This window comes from Arctopsyche grandis, chromosome 3, assembly GCF_051622035.1.
Source record: "Arctopsyche grandis isolate Sample6627 chromosome 3, ASM5162203v2, whole genome shotgun sequence".
In the NCBI taxonomy this organism is placed as follows: domain Eukaryota; kingdom Metazoa; phylum Arthropoda; class Insecta; order Trichoptera; family Hydropsychidae; genus Arctopsyche; species Arctopsyche grandis.
The window spans coordinates 32006778-32026526 of NC_135357.1; the positions used below are offsets into that span (position 1 = coordinate 32006778).

The 19749-nt window shown below is 33.3% G+C and overlaps 1 protein-coding gene across 4 annotated transcripts in view; it reads right to left on the minus strand.

The window, feature by feature from the left end:
• Positions 1-10902: 10902 nt before the first annotated feature.
• LOC143909619 (uncharacterized) overlaps positions 10903-19749 on the minus strand; it is a 51739-nt gene continuing 42892 nt past the window's right edge. For all 4 annotated transcript variants that reach the window (XM_077427694.1, XM_077427697.1, XM_077427695.1 and 1 more), the window contains one exon: positions 10903-11317. In XM_077427694.1, coding sequence (XP_077283820.1) covers positions 11083-11317 — 235 coding nt within the window. In that variant the 3' untranslated portion in view covers positions 10903-11082. The remainder of the gene's footprint in view (positions 11318-19749) is intronic.

The window sequence follows — 19749 nt, forward strand, 5'->3', positions numbered from 1 at the left end:
TTTCACCCTCATTTAATGAAGAAAACAAACGGTCCATATTATTATTTTACAAAAACGTATACTATACTTTTTTTTGAACAAAGCGAATGAAAACCTTTGTATTATTAGTATAACTATACATATGTAAGAGGGTAATTTTTTTAAAAAAAGAATCGTCTTGTCAAACTGATCATTGTAACTTAAAGCCATTGTTTTTACAATGAAATGATTTTTAAAAATAAATTTCATCAAAATCTCAGCATTTTTGAAATACTTAACGCAAATTTTTTCCCCTCCTCGTTGAATAACTGATATTTTCACACCTTGAACTTAAGCTGTCGGTAAATTTCAATGATTGTATATAAAAATTGTCAGGATTGACGATCGAATATATATGTATGTGTGTATCAGGTTGCATTCCAAAGCGCCAACTTGTAGTGTTTATACATACATACATATATGCAAACGATTCTTACTTAAAAGATGACCCCTTATATGTGCATGTAACATACGGGGTATCAAAAATTTTTCTAGGGAAAACAAGTGCTTGAGTACTTTTTATAAGAATTAAAAAAAAAAAGTATTTGGATTGAAACAAGGTAAGAATCAATAGGATATACACACATATATATATATATATTGAAGAGGTATTATATTTAGCAACGTAAGTGACAATTAACGGAAGAAACGCTTATCTTATATTGATATATTTTTGTGTAACCTTTTGAAGCTCGAAAGATATGGGAAGCTTAGCTGTAACTAATTTGTAATTTGTAAAACAATATAGGTTAAGATTATCAGTATTATATAACATATTGTGTATTACTGTATTGAATGTGTCATACCTTGTTATTTTTTGCGACAGGGCGAATGTATATATTTCTGACATTTTTTCTTTAAGGTTCTGTCGTGTTCATTTGGTAAATAAGCTTTAAAAATTATTTCATATGAACAGTTAAGACTGTCCCTAATTTTAAATTAGGACAATAATTATACGATATTATATTGAGGTGTGGGGAACATTACTCGGCAGCCGGCAATGGCTGCGGATGTCAAGATTTTAACCAAACTACATATAAAAACTGTGGTGCTGCTCGACGTTTTCTCTTTTGGATGTTGAGTGAAATTCGCCACGTTTACAATCTTGACTGTGATTCTTATGCCAAATCTTAGTTGTAATGTGTGATAATACGTATGTATGTTAAACATATGACTATTTTTTTCTTTGAACCTAATCCCGGAAGAAAATTCGAATATGTTTGCATTAATTATTGTTGTGATGAATATGTTCCTTTTTGTTTTAAGATTTAAATTCTCACCGTTAATATTAAATAAATAAATGTTACTGTTTAAATGTTTATGGTAAATGTTGTGTAAGTGTGAAAAATATTATAAAATATTTTAGTTCATGTTCTTAAACTTAAGCATATACGATATATAATAATTATATATACACACATATATATATATATATATATATATATACAAATATGTATATACACATATAACTACATATATATATTTTTTTTTTACTGAAAAGTGTTTTTTCTGTAATGTACACTTTTCTTTTCAGTTTTTAATATTTTGTTTCCTTCGGGTATTATTAAGGAAGATGTTTGATCTTTTAAGTTTATTAAGTTTTCAATTGTTTAACGTTATTAAAAATTGCCATTTAATTTTAATTACATATATAATTATATTATGTCAAAAACAATATTGAAATTTTATTTAATGATTTTATCTTATGCAACCCTCATTGTGTCGATTATTGTAAAGTATAGCTATTTTCGTGTTTACTGTGTCAACGTGTATGTTTAACAAACCAAAAAATCTAGCTATAAGAAATCTATGTATGTCTTTATATACCTACAGTAGTGGCCATCTGAAACAAAACCCCTTTAATAATATTGTAAATAATACATTCGAATTGTAAAACAAGACTCCTCTTGGCCGTATTTTACATATATAATATGTACAATACAATGATAGTTTGAGTACTCAATGTTGTTATTAATGTGTATACATACAGTTTACATAAACGAAACTTAACATTATTTAAGTCAATGAATGTTCATTAGATCTATGCATGTGATTTATGTCAATTGATATTTAAAGTGTTGTTTTTGGCTACAAAAATAATGGGTTCTTGTAGTTTTTGAAAAATGTTTTATTATGAATGTGTGAATTATGTACATACACATATGTATACGATTCACGATATTAAAATGTACACATAAAAAAAATAAAAAAAATAAAAATATTAAAAAAAAAATATATATATATATACATATGTAATATATATATATATATATATATATATGTAATATGTAATATATATATATATATATATATATATATATATATATATATATATATATATATAAATATATATATATATATATATATACATATATGTAATATGTAATACGTGTTACAGAAACTGTATCACTTGTGTGTTAAAATTATTTCAATGTCTTAATGGGAAATCAATATATTATATGTATACATGTACGTAAATCTGTATTATTGTGTATTGTGATTAAATATTGATTTAAAAATAAACTTGGATGTGTAATATTAACATACCTTTCCCCATATATATGTATAATAATATACAACAAATCAAACGATTCAAACACACACTTTTGTATAATATACCAAATGTTTTACACACAGATGATGGTCCAAAGTTGGACACTGAACTTGCATCTTGGAAAATTTAACATACAAACATTCATTTATATGAGCCATTATATTTTAAAATGGCGGAATTTCATAACACTTTTTGTTTGACTTAATTCACAAATCGTTATCACTTCTATTATGTAATTCGATATGTATAGAATCTCAGAAAAGCAGAATAAACGTATTACAGGCCACCAGTATTTTTGAATATTGTTAGCACAAAATGTTGTATTTAATGTTTGACGAGATATTTCTTCAAATGAAGAAAAGTGTACGTAGGTCATTTTTAATTATAATGGCTCTTATACAGACATATAATCATTTTGATTCAGACAATGAAAATATCTGTTGTATATGTAGGCTCAGAACATTGCGATTATTGCGTTTGCAATTAGCTGGGAACCCCAGCCAAGCTTCATTATAATACATATGATAACATTTATGAACTTTATATAATCATCTGCTGACTATTCATCAATTACCATTAAGTCCAATTTGAGGGGAAATTTTAAAAGTTAAAGATAAGGATAATGAATTCACTGTTTGAGGAAACCTTGGAGTCATGTTGCTATCCACTTAAAATGAATTGCTATGAAATAAAATGAATTGCTATAAAATGATTTAATCTTTTGGAATGATGAATAGTCTCCGGCGCTATGATGCGTCAGCTCGAAATAAACGGGTTCCTTTTGTGAAATTGACAATAGGAACCCATTTCAGCCCCCTCGTCCGCCTATCTCTGGTGATGAGTAGACTGCGGATAGAGACCGTGCTTTTTCCAGGAATTGGGGTGGTTTGGCTCTATTTACAAAGCTAGATTACAAAAAAAAAAGCTGGGCGAACCTTTTACAACAATTGAACAATAGCATTTACAACAATTGAACAATAAACGGCGCGCTGTGGATCCGGCCACTAGTTATGAGTATGGTTCGGCGCGACCCCGTGCTATTTGGACAAAAAATGGGTTCATCATTGTCTATAACAATGGCCAACCTTTTTTTTGCTCTCTAGCTTTGTATTTCATTGTAATCGACAATGGTAAACCCATTATTTGTCTCAATAGCACTGGGTCGCGCCGATCTCTAGTGATGTGTCCAGTTCGGCGCTCGGGTTCTGTTTTCCAGGAAAGAAGGTTGATTACTATTGTCCTACAAAGCAAAAAAATGGCTTACAATAAAAATTGACAGTAGTGAACCCATTTTTTTGGGAAAGAGCACTCTGGCGCCAGTAAGGATAGGCACTAGGGTGCTATTTTCCAGGAAAGGGGGGTTGCCTATTGTCAATTTCTATTCTGAACCCTTTTTTGCTCTCTAGCTTTGTAGGTTGACAATAGGCAAACCCTCTTTCCTGGGAAAATAGCACCCTAGCGCCTATCGTTAGTGATAATAAGTAAGGGGCGGCGGTCGAGTTGCCGCCATAAAATAACATTAGACCTCCCTATTGTCCGAGAAAGCAGGAGAGCAAAAGAAAATGGTTGACAATAGTGAACCATTTTTTTAGCCGTCGAGCATCTTGTCCGCCAGTCTCTAGTGATGAGTAGGGGTAGGACTGGAAGCGTGCTTTTTCCAGGAAACAGGGCGTTTTGGGTCTATTTTCCAGGAAACAGGGCCAACTACAAAGCTAGAGAGCATAAAAAAAAGATTCATCATAAAAATGAACAAAGCAAAGCGAACAATGAACAATTAACTGCGCGAAGTTGGTCCGCTCTTTAGTGATGAGAAAGGGGCGCTATAAGGGTAGTTGCCGCCCGATTTAATTTATGGGTTTGATTTATTTTATTAAAAATAGAATAAATCAAACATTGCTGTTCACATCGCTTATGAAAAACCCTAAAAATAGTAATCAAGAATAGATATTAATCATTAGACTCCGGACCCAAAGCGCGCCGTTTATTGTTCAATCGTTTTTCGCCGAATCTTTTTTTTTTGGCACTCTTGCTTTTCAAATAGAGCCAAACCGCCCCGATTCCTGGAAAAAGCACGCTCTCTATCCGCAGTCAACTAATCATACGGATCCCTTTCGCGCTAAGTCGCTTCATAGTGAATAATGGACTCTGCCAAACCCATTTTTTCGCGAAATATGGTTGAAAATCCGTTATTTTATACACGCTGGATGATTAATTTGAAATACTTTTATAGCTACAAAGTAGATACATTTATTTAGGTACTCGTACTCGTAAAATATAAATAAATGATCTGACCTATTTTACTTTGATGGCTGATAATGTGAATAAATGACAAGTCGTGTGTGAAAGATCCGAAAAACAAAGGATGTCAAGTTCAATTGACTGACGAAGCCAGACTGATTTGTAGATTTTATGAATGTATTGTATTTGTGTAGTAAAAGTATATACCTACAAAAGTCGTTGTGCACGTATAGCAATCGGATAGAAAATCATTGATGTGATCTCAAATTTCTCCTTGTCATCCTTTTGCTATATATTTTATATAATTTTATTTTAATTTACGAAATGTTTGCGACATCCATCACATCGCGTCAAAAATAATAGATATAATGTGAGGAGGGGGGGGGGGGGGGGTGGCATAAAAAAATACGTCTTATTCACAAAGAGTGTGTACCACCTTATAAAGGACAAGTTGCCCAGCATAGCATCCCCGATCCGTTGGCGTGTCTATTCTCTAGGCACGTATGTAGGTCTGCCCATACTCGCCCCGTTCTGTGAGAACCCCAGCGTATCCTCTGTTCGGGCACTTACTGAGTCCCGTTTAATAGAAAATCAAATTTCCAAAAATTGCTGACAGAAAATAATATAATACTTGGAGCCGCAAGCGAATTTTTTTTTTACTAATTATTGAATTCTTTCGAGCATTTAATTTCACTTATGCAGCATTATGAAATACTAATAGCTATGACAGCATTTTCGATACAAATTGAGCGCAAATTTATTGAAACTTGCAAAAGACAAAAATTCTACTTCTGGTTGTCAGATTTTGTTCAATTATTTTATTATTTATAATCACTATCAGTATTATAGACAATAAATATCAAGAAGATCAAAATAATTTAAAAGGTCAAAATAAAATAATGAAATATTGTTTTAAAAAAAATACTACTTCCGGTTTACGAATTCTAACCAAAACCTTATCAGTTCTAAGTTTGTACATAAAGAATACAAATGTAAATTTTCAGCTTTGATACGTTCAGGGGTTTGGGCAGAATAGTGGCCACAACATTTTAGAAATTTCTAAGAGTAAAAAAAACCCACTTCCGATTTATTAAATTTAGTGACTTTTTTTAATTTTTATCACATTGATACAAGAATTATAGTTGAATTTTTTCGTGAAGGGCACACATGTCGACAAAAATAGTGGAAGAAAAATTCCGGTTGACGGATGCTTACCAAATTTTATACATATATTGGCATCAAGCTTAAACTTGCAGATGTGAAATTTCAGTTCAATAAACCAAAGGGTTTCTGAGAAAAACATAAAAAAAACCTTTGATTCTCTAGAGTAAAACTACTACTTCCGGTTCAGGTAAAAATATTAGGGTATAAAATTTATAAGATTTCTATTACACGTAAAAAAATTTCAGTCCGATTCAGTTATTGGTTTGGGAGATAATTGGGAGGTACCATTACTGGTCAACTTAAAAATTTGAAAAAAATTTACATCGTATCGATAAGAATTTAAGTAACCGATACTAAGTTTCAGTTCGATAGGACTCACGGTGTTCAAAAAATCCCCAAAATACACAGACACACACACACATTTTTTCTAGATCATGAAAACGTTATCAGTGATCGATTCTGCGTTCGAATCAGTCAAATCTCGAGTTCGAATTTTCGCATGATCACAAAACTTCATATATTGTCACTACGTACACACATAGATAAAGTAAACACCAGATACATATTTGGAAATTATTATAGACGTAAATGCGACAAAAATAAAAAAATAATATAAATAATAAAGCTAACGCCAGAATCATAATAACATTTTGTGACTATAGGTATATTTACGAATAAAATATGTATGTAGTCACGAATGAAATATATTTTTATATGTAAAGACCTAGGTCAACATGCAAAAGATTATTAATTATATTGATCATTTGATTTGTCAGGGTAAAAATCTAAAAATATATTATTCAAGTGGTCAGCGTGATAAAATTGACCTTTGAATCGAAATTTCATTTATGAATTCCCCATTTAGGAATATTTGTATGGGTGAAAATATTAACAATAAGAAATGAGCGCGTATCCGTGGATGTATGGAAAATTCGAATATTTCACTTCGTGCCAAGAATTTCAAAGAAAATCTTAATTTATTTTTGGCATTCACGAGTATAATCCCCTGTACGTATAGGCGAGATATCAAGGTGTTTTCAACAAGGAGTTTGCTGAAATGACATTTATTAAGGTCATCAGGTAAATGAGCGTCAACAATGACTGTACTCGAATATATGTATGTATGTGCGAATTACAGGGGGTAAAAAGGTTTAAAACTAAGTGAGGAGAACATAAGTGGAATTCATTTGTGTGAAAAAAATCAATGTCAATGAAATGTTGTATGTGGCGAAGCATTAGTGGTATGGATCCGGGAGAGGCTTACAATGTTATCTACTAGAAGCGTTTTGTTTTACGGGTGGGCTCAGGATCCAAATGAAAGGCCAAAGTTGCTTTACATCATTTATTCATCGATTCAGGAGGAGGTCCACACGTACCCATCGCTCATTCCAGAATACTTGATCTACTGTGTGTACCTCCTTATAAAGGACAAGCTATCCAGCATAGCATCCACGATCCGTTGACGCGACTATGGTCTATCCGCACTCGCCCCGTTCAATGTATGAGAACCCCAGCGTATCCTTTGTTCGGGCACTTACTCAGTCCCGTTAGCCTAATCCGGGCTATCTATTGTTCACCCACGAATGCACTCAGACAGTGGATACTCTTTATCATGTTCCCACGTTACAAAAGGATACGTTTTTTTCACAAATTCAATATAATTCATTATGCAAATAATAAATATTTATTCAAATAATCTAGCGTTCTATTCGAATTGCATAGCTCTAGAATCACTTTCGTAGTTTTTTGATAAAGCTTATGGAAATTACATTTCGGTTTCTTCTTTGGCTTTGGGCGAGGCCAAGATTTTCTCCCTTTCCCAATTTGTCGGTCTTACATTGAAAAACAAAAATTTATTACGCATTTAAAAACGTATTTTATTTTTTAAAAATCAACCGTTAAATTAGCACGTTGGACTCTTTTCGTAGGTGTAAAAACGAGGCGATTTTATAGATGTTTGGTGGCTCCTAGGCTTTAATATGCTATACACTAGGCTAGGAGCCACTGAGTCTTAGCTTCTATAAAAAATAACTAATAAAAAAAAAAAAAGATAGAAACATGACTATGTATATATATATATTAACAAATAATTTCTCTAGTGCCATAATTGAGGAAGGGAGAAATGTAATACGTTTGTATGGACAAGGCGCTGATGTCCAGCCCTTTTAAGAAACGCTGCTAAAAATAAATTTCTGCGGCCTCAGTTTAGAAACCCTGCTTGCGTAATATTTCCTGGACACCAGTGAGGAATAAACATTATGAAATAAATTTATGCACATTTCATGAAATTATTATGGTCGACAAATTCAATAGAGTAATTATTAGCCACCGGACCCAGTAGGTGCCGCGTATTGTTCAAAGGTTGTAAATGCATTGTTAACCGCTTAGACGCCCAGCCGACGCGCTGAGCGTATAATAGATACGGCTGTTTGCGCCTTAAGGCGCTTTGGGCAGCTAAGCGGTTAAAGGTTTGCCGAACCTTTTTTACAAAGGATTTACAACAACGGAACAATGGATAGCACTGTGACTATCCTACCTCTAGTAATTATTTTCGAAAACGCAGCGTCGAAAGATCGGCGCTGAGTTGTCGGGTTACCGCTGAAGATATAGCAGTTGAGTTTGTTCTGGCTGAAGTGTCCAGTATATTGGTATTTATATTGTTTGATTCAGTGCTAATCTCGATCGGAGACTTATTGGAGTGTCATCGCCGGAGCTCACCTTGCAGCGAAGATTCTCCGTTGTATGTAAGTGCAACGGACGTTGAGTTTCATATTACACGATAAAGCTATCTATCGTCTCCAAAGAATGTTTGTGGAATGCTTCCAATTACTGCACAACTGCAATAATTACATTTTGATTCAAATTAAAAGTTTAATATAATTTTATCAAATAAAAGCATCATATTTTATTTTATTTTACATAGATATATACCAGGAAGGCTTGACAGGAAAACCCCAACGCGCCTTCCTGGACAATTAATTACAAACAATGCAGTATTTTATTATTACATAAATCACTGTATTTCCAGAAGCTGAAGAACACGAAATAACAATTAATTAATTAATTACAGAATTAATCTATGGATTTAAATTTATTAGTTGTTTTACCCGGCTTCGCTCAGTATTTGTAATATAAACAGCGTAAACATGGCGAATCTAATAGTAATTATTCATTTGTTTTTTTTATTAGATTTATTTGAATCGGATAAAAAATCAACTCGTCGTCGTAGAAATTTTGAATTGTTTACGAAATTCCCATCCCAAGATATATAATAAAGAAATTTGTAATATGCTTAAGTAATGTTGTGCACACTTATAATTGATGTACATATTTTTTTTTTTCAATCTTATTTCTTTGTTTTTATTTTGTGTACATATTTTTTACTTGATTTTTATTATTTTTTTATGATGTTTTTTTTATTTATGATTTTTATTATTTTTTTATTTATGATTTTTATTATTTTTTTATGATGTTTTTTTTGTAATCTTTATGATTTTTATTATTTGTATTATAATCACATTGACGCTTTGGGGCAACCTGTCAAGTCTCTGTGGTATTGATTTTTTTAAATAAAATAAAATAAAATAAAATATATACCAGAATCATAAATGTGTAAAGACTATATTGTGTTATGTACATATGTACATTGTTGGTGAGCCAAATAAAAATAAAAATAAAATAAAATAATACATACATGCTTACATACATACAAAGTCTCGAAATTATATATTAGATTTATTTGACAGAAAGAACCCAATGCGTCTTCCTGGACAATTAATTACAAACAATGCAACATTTTTATTACATAAATCACTGTATTTCGAGAAGCTCAAGAACACGAAATTAACAATTAATTAAAGAATTAATCCATTGAGACATTTATGGATTTTAGACTTGTACATAATTTTTACAAATTGTACATACAGTAAATATAAGATTTGTGACGACAGGAAAGATGATTTTTGCCAATTTTAAGGAACCGTTTCAACAATGATCAGATAAAATTGGCAAACTCTGATAAGAAACGTTCGATTTGGAGTCACAAAACCCCCAAATCTAACCAGCAGTATAGCGGATCGAACCCACTGATCACTTGGTGCTAAACATATACGGTACCGTTAAGCTATACTTATATATAATATCGCTATTCCGTCTGTGTGTCGGTCTAAGATAACCTTACTATAATAGTCGTTTCGATTCGACATACACGTGTACGTCACAGCTAAAACACTGCCAAAACGTATATACGAATACAACAACAAAAGAAAAAACTTATATATACTGATCGCTACTAGTGTATCCGCTTGGCAGAGAATTTACCGCCATCTATTGAAAATTTATTTAATTAATTAATTTTATTTTGTATATACATGGAGGCAGGCCTGGCGAGAGGGGGGGGGGGGGAAGTAGTAGGTAGGTAGGTAGTTTTGACCTTTTTTTCATAATAAGCGATAAAATATAAATATTAAATTATATATATTTAAAAGGTATTTGAAAAAAATTCAACCATCTGGGGATCGAACACATGACGGACGACACAGTTTTTTTTTTATTGTCATCGGGTACAACAATAGTATATGTATATATGTATATAATATCGCTGTTCTGTCTGTGTATCTGCGATAACCCTCGCCGTACTATAATAGTCGTTTCGATTCGACATACATATGTACGTCACAGTTAAAACACTGCCAACAAAATGTACAAATATAATAACGAAAGAAAAAACTTATACATATGTATATACTGTTTTCTACCAATGTTTCCTCTAGGGAAATTAATCTTCGAGCATTTAGCGCCATCTATTGAAAATTTAATTAATTAATATTATTATTAATTAAAATTAATTTTTTGAAAAAGTTTTAAATCTATATGGCGAGTGATAGGTTTCGACCGATTCCTGGCCTATGGAAACACTGTTTGTGTTTGTAAAAGGATCGTTTATTTATATTCAGTTGTTACAATGGTAATTGTATGTACGAAGAAGTTGAGCTTCTGAGAAGTGAGCTGGCTGAACTCCAGAGGTTCACTCTGGCGTCTGGAGCTGGTGCGTTATTTTTTTATGTACATTGTGGCTTGAAGCGTGCCGTGTGCAGATGTCTTTGTCTTCAGGACATATGTCGTAGTTGCATGATGACATCACTGTTGGGTTTCGTTCGTTTTACGATCGAGCGATGAACTCTTTCTTCTGGAATAGTCAAAGGGGACGTTGTCCTCGAGTAGCGATTAGTTCTGCATTTTTGTATATGAACGATGATGATGCCATCATAAGACTTGTGTATTGTTGTGAAATATATGCGATCACTGGTTTTGCTTCGGAATAGCACAAGCTGTGCTATATTCCTACAAATGTGTTTTCGAAAATAATTACACTATTGAAATTGTAGGCCATATCTTCATAATAATTTCATAAAATTGGAGTAAATTTATTTGATAATATTCATGACTATGGTTTCCTCATTGGGGCTCACGAAATATTACACAAGCAGGGTGGGTTTCTAAACAAAAGCTGCAGAAATTTATTTTGGGTTGCCACCTCTGACCCAGGTCTCACTCAGAAATTATTACAGTAAAATTATTTATTTATATAAATGATTATTAATAAAAAAATCACATTTCGAAATTAAAATAATAATTTTAGGTGAAAACATAACAGGAAAATATTTTTATCCATTTTTTATATGCAGGAAAATCGAGCGATTTGATGAAAAGAATGATATTGTTGTGTAAGGGTGGGTTCAGGATACAAGATAAAGGCCAAAGCCGCTTTACAGTATTTATGTATTCAACGATTGAGGGCCACACGTAACCACCGCTCACTCCAGAGTAGGTACTTGGTCTACCTTGTGTACCTCTTTATAAAGGACAAGTTGGCGTGTCTATTGATTAGACACGTAGGTATATCCACATTCGCCCCGTATTATGTATGAGATCCCCAGCGTATCCTTTGTTCGGGCACTTACTACATACCGTTAGCCTAATCCGGGGGTCTCTATTGTTCACCCACGAATGCACGTTACAATATTTTTAAGAAGGCAGATATACAATTTATCGGCACATAATTCTACATTTACATATTTTCAGCATCTAAACAATCTTAATTACTAAAAATATTTTAATGGACTGTCGTAAATGCTTATTTAATCATTACAATGTCGGTTAAATAAAAAAATATTCAATTTTGAGCATTTTTGATAAAAGAGAGAGAACAAAAGGATCTTGTCAAAAAAATTTCCTTAATAGTGATCGTAAGTGACAGTAAGAAGAGATTAGTAAAAATAGGACATGTTCTTTTGAAAACTCTAATATATCTATATTTTTAAGTAGAAATTAGAACGCGAAGTCGCGCGAGTTTTTAACGACTATATAAGAGTCTAACCAAAAAGCGCAGTAGAACAAAATCATACTTGAACTCTGCTGTATAGCATAGGTGCATAGGTTCGAATATCTCCTGTTTTTTAATCCTGTAAATATGATCCAAGATCACATGACGTAATTTTCTAGACATCGGCTACAGTTACAACTTAGCCTTCGTTCAAACACAACAAACACAATCAACTCAACCACAAGAAGACCGCAAATATCATCTGAATATTTGAAACGAGAAATGTATGATATTTTTATGTTGTACGAGTCTCATACATACTTGTAGACTTATTCCAGGAATCGGGGCAGAAGGTTTTGCTAATTTCTTAGAAAACCCATTTTTTACCGGTCTTTTTTGTTGTATTGCTTTGAATACGGATGGAACGGTCAAATTTTATTTGAAATTGCCCCAATGACCATCCGATACTAACACATATATCCGCTATATATGTACATATTTTTTATTTTTATTTTATTTTATTTTATTAATTGAAAAATCAACAGACAGGATGTACATAGATATGTATAAAAAAACAAATAGTAAATAAATAATATATGTAACATCCGAGTCCAATAATAGATTTTTACAAAAATGAAAAAGATAAATATAAGGAAAACAAATAAAAAGTAAAGATTAAAGGCATGACAAAATATGTAGAACATTGCATAATTAAACTATAGTATTAAAATATTTGGAAAAGGTTATAAAATAGAATATAAGAAGAAATTGAAATTTACAAATATAAAACAAATGAAAAAGGTAAATACAAAATAAACAAATGAAAAGGAAAAGAATGAAAGCTATAATATGATTAAATAGCACATTACATAACTAAACTAAAGTATAAAAATATTGGAAATATTGGAAAAATAGAATAGGAGAAGAAATGAATCAATCGGTCAAGATTCTCTTGATGTTAGACCTGAATTGATATAGGGAAATACCAAATAGATCAACCTCATTCAGCTCTCCGTTAAACATACTGTTGCGTAGGGGTGGGTGGAGGATCCAAGTAAAAGGCCAACGGTCGTTTCACAGCATTTATTGATGATTCAGGAGATACACGCAGTGTCACTGCTAAGTCCAGAATGCCATGATATCGCCTACGTACCGCCTTATAAGGGGTAGATCTCTCAGGAAATCTAATCTGTTTACCTACAGTATAGTCACGTATTCGGATATGTATTCCCACAGTATGAGAAGTGCACTCATTGTTTAGCTTTCATGCTCTTAGCTTGTCGCTAATCCCTAAAACCACTTACACCGGTCTCACGGTCTCTCAGGACGTCTAATCTGTTTACCTACTGTATAGTCACGTATTCGGATATGTATTCCCACGGTATGAGAAGTGCAATCATTGTTTCATGCACTTAGCTTGTCGCTAATCCTTAAAACCCACTTATACCAGTCGCACGGTATGCATTTAGTTAATCCGTTAACAGATATCCGTTACAGATAATCTTTGAACGGTCACACAGTCTCTGGGATTCTATTCGCTTAATCCGCGGCGTACGTAACATTACGATAAACGCGCTGCAGATAAAAATATTTTTGGGAATTAGTATTGAAAGGATCAAGTGAAAAGAGTGCAACGCGTCTAGAGTACCGAACTGGAATTCTGAAATTAACCTTATTCAGTAAATCAGAACAATCAAGGAAACCATTTATGAGCTTAAAGAAGAATAATATTAATTAATATCTCGTATTAATATCTCGCCATTAAGGACTACATGTATGTATATGATTGTTGGTGATTTAATTTTAGCTCAATTTCGAAAATTTATTTAAATTGTGTATGTTCTGTTTTAAATTTCGATATTTAGTTTAAATTTTTATATTTAATTTAATTTAATTGGTTCCAACGAGCGTTTTATTAACCAAACAAATGCTAACGCCAACGAACGTGCGGTAGCCATCGCCGAATATGGTTCGTTAGCCTTCGTTGGGCCGGTGTGTACGCAGCATAAGTTGTGTTATTAAAAAATCTATCACTACTGTAAATATAATAGTTTCGTCGCCGTGGGTGGTATTCTACATTTCTTCAAATATGGGATACACCGTTATCGATCACTGTCAAGCAAGGATAAATACAAGCATACAATTTGACCGAAAAGGGTCTAAAGGATCATTGTGGGGCTGGGCGCTGAATGTCACGCATTATTTTTTTCGAATGTTTAAAAGTATCTAAAATAAACCACGTGTCACATTCACTGGTGTGTGATTTCGTTCATATTCGAAAGTGAATTAGCCCATTGTCGCATTCGGGGCCGCGCATACCTTATGTACAAATGTGTGCAACGCACACAAGCGGTCGAAATATAAAGGCGGCCGAAAGAAATGAGAGTCGAAAAAATTACATTCCTTAAAAAATACGAAACAAGACATCGCACTTTTAAAAATGCATTTAGGTTGTCTTGCTGTATACTTGTGGGTTGCTGTTGCAAATTACAACTTGTAACACACGCGAACTATAATTCGGAGAAACAACGGGATAGCAGGTATAGCTTCGGTTCGCATAGAGCTAGGTCTTTTATGTTATATTATCATTGCGAATGCCAGATGTATTTCTTCAAGGATGTCGAGTATTGGTTGGTCATCGAAAGAACAATGTCCTAGATGTGGGATTGGGGGAAACAATACTTTCATGAATGAACTTGAAAACGTTCAGTCTCTCTTATCGTCTGGTCCTGTTCAGAACTAAACATTCTGGTTTTTCAGTTTAATTTTTATTTTGATTAAAATTTTCAACACCATATTTCTTAAAATACTTATCACAAGGTAAGAATTTGACACTACTCGCAGGTACTTCACTTTTTTACTAATCTTTTCTTAGTTCAGTATCGATTTTGTCGTGTGACGAAGTTTGGGTTCTTATCCGATCGTTTTCAAACTTTGCCATTTTGCTCGGCTTGGTCATCAATATAATTATTAATAAGATTTGTACAAATGCTGATAAAATTAAAGAGCGGCCGATTTAAGTTTGCACACAGACGGCCAAAGTCCTAGGCGCGGCCCTGGCCGCATTGCTTGGTGAAATTCCGTTTGTATTTGTGCAATGACTAAATCTGTCTATTTCGTCAATTATATCGGGTCGATAATTCACACCTTTATTTTTATCAATTATTGTCGTTCAACACTACATACTCCTACAAATGATCAATTCTGGTGGGTAAAGGTCTGTTCATACCTATCTAGCACAGAACAGTGATGCCAAGCCTTTTTGAGAAGTGGAAATTTTTTTAGAACTAACCCGTGGGTCACTCAAGTCAATGAAGGCATCTGAAGGGGGGTTAAAAGAATAATAATAAATTTGGAAATCTAAAGATTTGTTACCAGAAAAGTTTCGCAGTTGATCCTCCAAAAAGGATTACGTTTTTTTTTTATTTTACTATACTTTTACAAGTGAAGAGCAAAAAATTATGGTCAACTTCAAAAAATTATATTAAGACCTCTTGCATTTATGAATTTGATGACTTTTATTACAGCTAGCAATTCATTAGAAAATGTGTTTATGCATTGCTTCGCACATATATGTAACTTGCTGATGTAATGTCTAATAGTTTGCTTAACTCATTGAATGCTGACGTATTTTTTTCTGTTGAGCGCCTGCCACGCTAAAAATTTCGCCAACATTTGCAACTAGAATTATTTAGAAATCCAATAGAAAGCGGGTATAAAAATTGAAGCTAATTCAAACAAACCCTAAATCACTACCTCAGATAACTACCGCCGAGAAAGTTATGTAAAGGTGTGTTTTTAGACTCTCTCATATATCTTGCAACAATATAAAATAAAAAAAAGAAGTGCAGTTCCATCTTCTTCATTGTTGTTAAAATGTAATGCTCACAATCTAAATGCCAAGCCAATCTAAAATACTCAGCAGTTAGGGATTTCCATCGGGAAATTCTGCTATGGTTATAAATTCAAAAATTCCGGTGTCTTTATAAACGTTGACTAATGTTGAAAACATTTTTTTTCAATGCTACCTGGAAAGGCTTGGCGGGTAGTATTCTTGTTTATTTTTTACATACCCAAAAAACAAAGCTTGTCGGCGTTTTGGCGGCGGCTGATGGACTTGTTGGCAATACGCCGATCGGCGTTGGTCAGCATTCAAAGGGAATTCAGCCTTTAAATGCTGAATAAATGTAATGGGTGAATCAGAGTATGTCTAATAGTTTTATAGCTTAATTTTATAATTTAATAGCTTAAGCTGCTGATAAAACCAATATTTTCCCCACCATATTGGAAGCACCGTCTGTCGTTACTGTAAATACTGTTTTCTGTAAGTTGATATCCATTTCTTTTAATGTAGTATTAAATTCTTTAAAGGTGTCAAAATCAGTACACTTCCCTTTCAACGTTATTAGTATTTTTTTTAAATTTTCACTCGTCAACACGTGGTTCATTTAAATTAGCCAGCAGCATAACTCGGTCGTTAAGCTTCTGCCTAACACCAAGAGGCGCCGGGCTCGATCCAATGAGCTGACCTCGATTGAAAAGAATTTTTCTGAGTATATCTGTAGTGCTGCTGGTCAGACCTGGATATTTATGACTCCAGGTCGATCGTTTCCTTTCAGAGTTTGCCAATTTTCTCTGATTTCATTGTTGAAACGGTTCCCGATTAAAAATTTGCTAAAAACTATCCTACCTACTATGTCACCACTGTTTGAGTATGATTAACGCTGTTCTGTTTGTAATTGGCCAGGAAGGCGCATTGGGGTTTACCTGTAAGGCCTTCCTGGTATAAAATGTAATAAAAATAAAAAAGCCTTCTTGGGCCATTGTTTGACCCACGGGTCATAGGTTTGCCGTCACTGACATAGAATGTACCCAAGATTACTGTCCGTGCTTGCAGGGGGTCTACCTCACGGGTCCGAAAGTGAAACGCCCGAAAACGCAAAGATCGGAAGGCAAAGATCGAAAATCGAAAGATAAAAAAAGGGTGCATGGTAAATGGTACTATGTACATATAATATATATGAGTGGCATGCGGTGAAATTATCTCTCTTTTTTTCATACAGCCTTGTTTAATGTGCGCGCGCAGATACGGGAGGAAAAGCCTGTTCCTCTTGTTCCTGTCGTATCCTGCTCGCGCAAATTAAGTGAGGATGTACGACGGGGGGAGAGAGACTTTTACCGCACGCCACTGATATATATATACTAACCGTTTTTCATATGAATGTTCTTGTTTCTTATTCGAAATAAGAAACAAGAAAATTTTTTGTATGACCCGTTATATTTGAAAGTGGCCCAAGGCCAATTTTCAGTTCCAAAAACACTATTTCCGTTTAACTTAATTCACAATATTGCTACCACTTTTTTAATTCGATATGTCCAGAATGGGTGACCGTGTCGAAAAGTCGAAAATATTAGTTTATCATGCTTACATATGAAAAACGGTTAGTATATATATATCAGTGGCGTGCGGTAAAAGTCTCTCTCCCCCCCGTCGTACATCCTCACTCAATTTGCGCGAGCAGGATACAACAGGAACAAGAGGAACACGTTTTTCCTCCCGTATCACTATAATTGTCATATGTCTAATGTTATTTCATTCAACACAAACACTCACCTCAGAGGTCACTCGCTTAGACTCCAAAAAGATAAATCTAATAAATTGATCAGAGATACATTCTTTTCTAACACAGTGGTTTCAGTTTGGAATAGTCTTCCCAACGATTTAGTAACCTCTATTAATATTAATATTTTTAAGAATAAACTTGATACTTTTTTTAAAACCAAAGGATTTTTGTGATTCTTCTTTCCCATAATCATATTTCTGTATTTTTATCTTTTTTGTTTATATTTTTTTTTTCTTCTCTTATTTTATTTTATTTTAATATTGTTTTTTTTAATGTATTTTAATTTTTCTCATTTTTTTATTGCATATATGTATAATTTGTAAAATATGTTTATTTAAATCCCTTGGGCCTATCGGCTTTGCCGCCTCCCCCAAGTATATTAAATAAATAAATAAATAAGTATCCTGCGCGCGCACATTAAACAAGGCTGTGTGACAAAAAGAGAGATAATTTCACCGCATGCCACTGAATAATATATATATTATATATATATATATATATATATATATATATATATATATATATATATATATATATATATATATATATATATATATATATATATATATATATATATATATATTTAATATACATACATAGTACCGTTTACCATGCACCCTTTTTTTTATCTTTCGACTTAAGATCTTTCGATTTTCGATCTTTGCCTTCCGATATTTGCGTTTTCAGGCGTTTCACATTCGGGCCCGTGGGGTAGACCCGCTTTTTTGGTGCTTTATTGACTCTGATGGATTTTGGTGTTCAAATCAAGAGGGCAAAAAGTATGGTTTTGTAAAGGAATTCACAATAGTGAAATATTTGTTGTGCAAAAAGCATCCATCAAACGCTGATCTCGGTTCATCAGTATTTACTGGTGAATATTAGTGTCCTTTTTATAATTTTGAATTTAACTGATTCAACTAGGGCGGTGAGCTTTCTTCACCCACGTGAGAGACGTGGGGGCCGCCCTACTTAGTGAGAACATAGGCTGACATAATTATCGAGATGTCGACGAAGGCGTTTGGAAATTGAATGATAGGAGATAGAATTGAAAAACTCATGATTTCAACTACAATCAATAAACTTGAAATTTTATTTAAATACTAGCTGAACCCGGCATGCTTTGTAATGCCAGAATTAGGCATGCAATTCCCGTTCCCGTTTCTATTGATGGTTGGAGCTTACTAACTCAACTAACGTCTCTTCAACGCCGTGTCGTCATAAACCAACTGGTAAAGTGGTTACTAACAAGCACATTTCCTTGATTACATTACTAACAAACACACAATGGTGCTTCATACTTTCGCGTCAGTAAAATCTTAATTACGAATATTATTATTATTAAGAGGTTTTTTCCCGTTGTTTTTCACAGTAAGCTTCCCGGACATGCATACATCAAATCCTGAAAGTTCCATTGTAATCGGTTGAGTGATTTAGGAGCCTATACGAGACAGACAAACATACATTCAATTTTATATATGTATATATGTACGTATAGATTCTTAGCTCGCGAGTTATTTAGAAAAAACTATGGGAGCGCTTTTTTGATGGTACCCGAGTGGTACCATAGGGTGAAAGGAAGCCCACTAGGAAGATGAGTGGACGAAATTATAAAAAAAATGTGTAGGGAGAGATGGATGTTAGTTGCGCAAATGTGTAATGCGATTTCGAAACACATTTCCTTGACTACACAATGGTGCTTCATACTTTCGCGTCAGTAAAATCTTAATTACGAATATTATTATTATTAAGAGGTTTTTTTCCCGGTTTTTTTCACAGTAAGCTTCCCGGACATGCATACATCAAATCCTGATTGAAATTTTCCATGA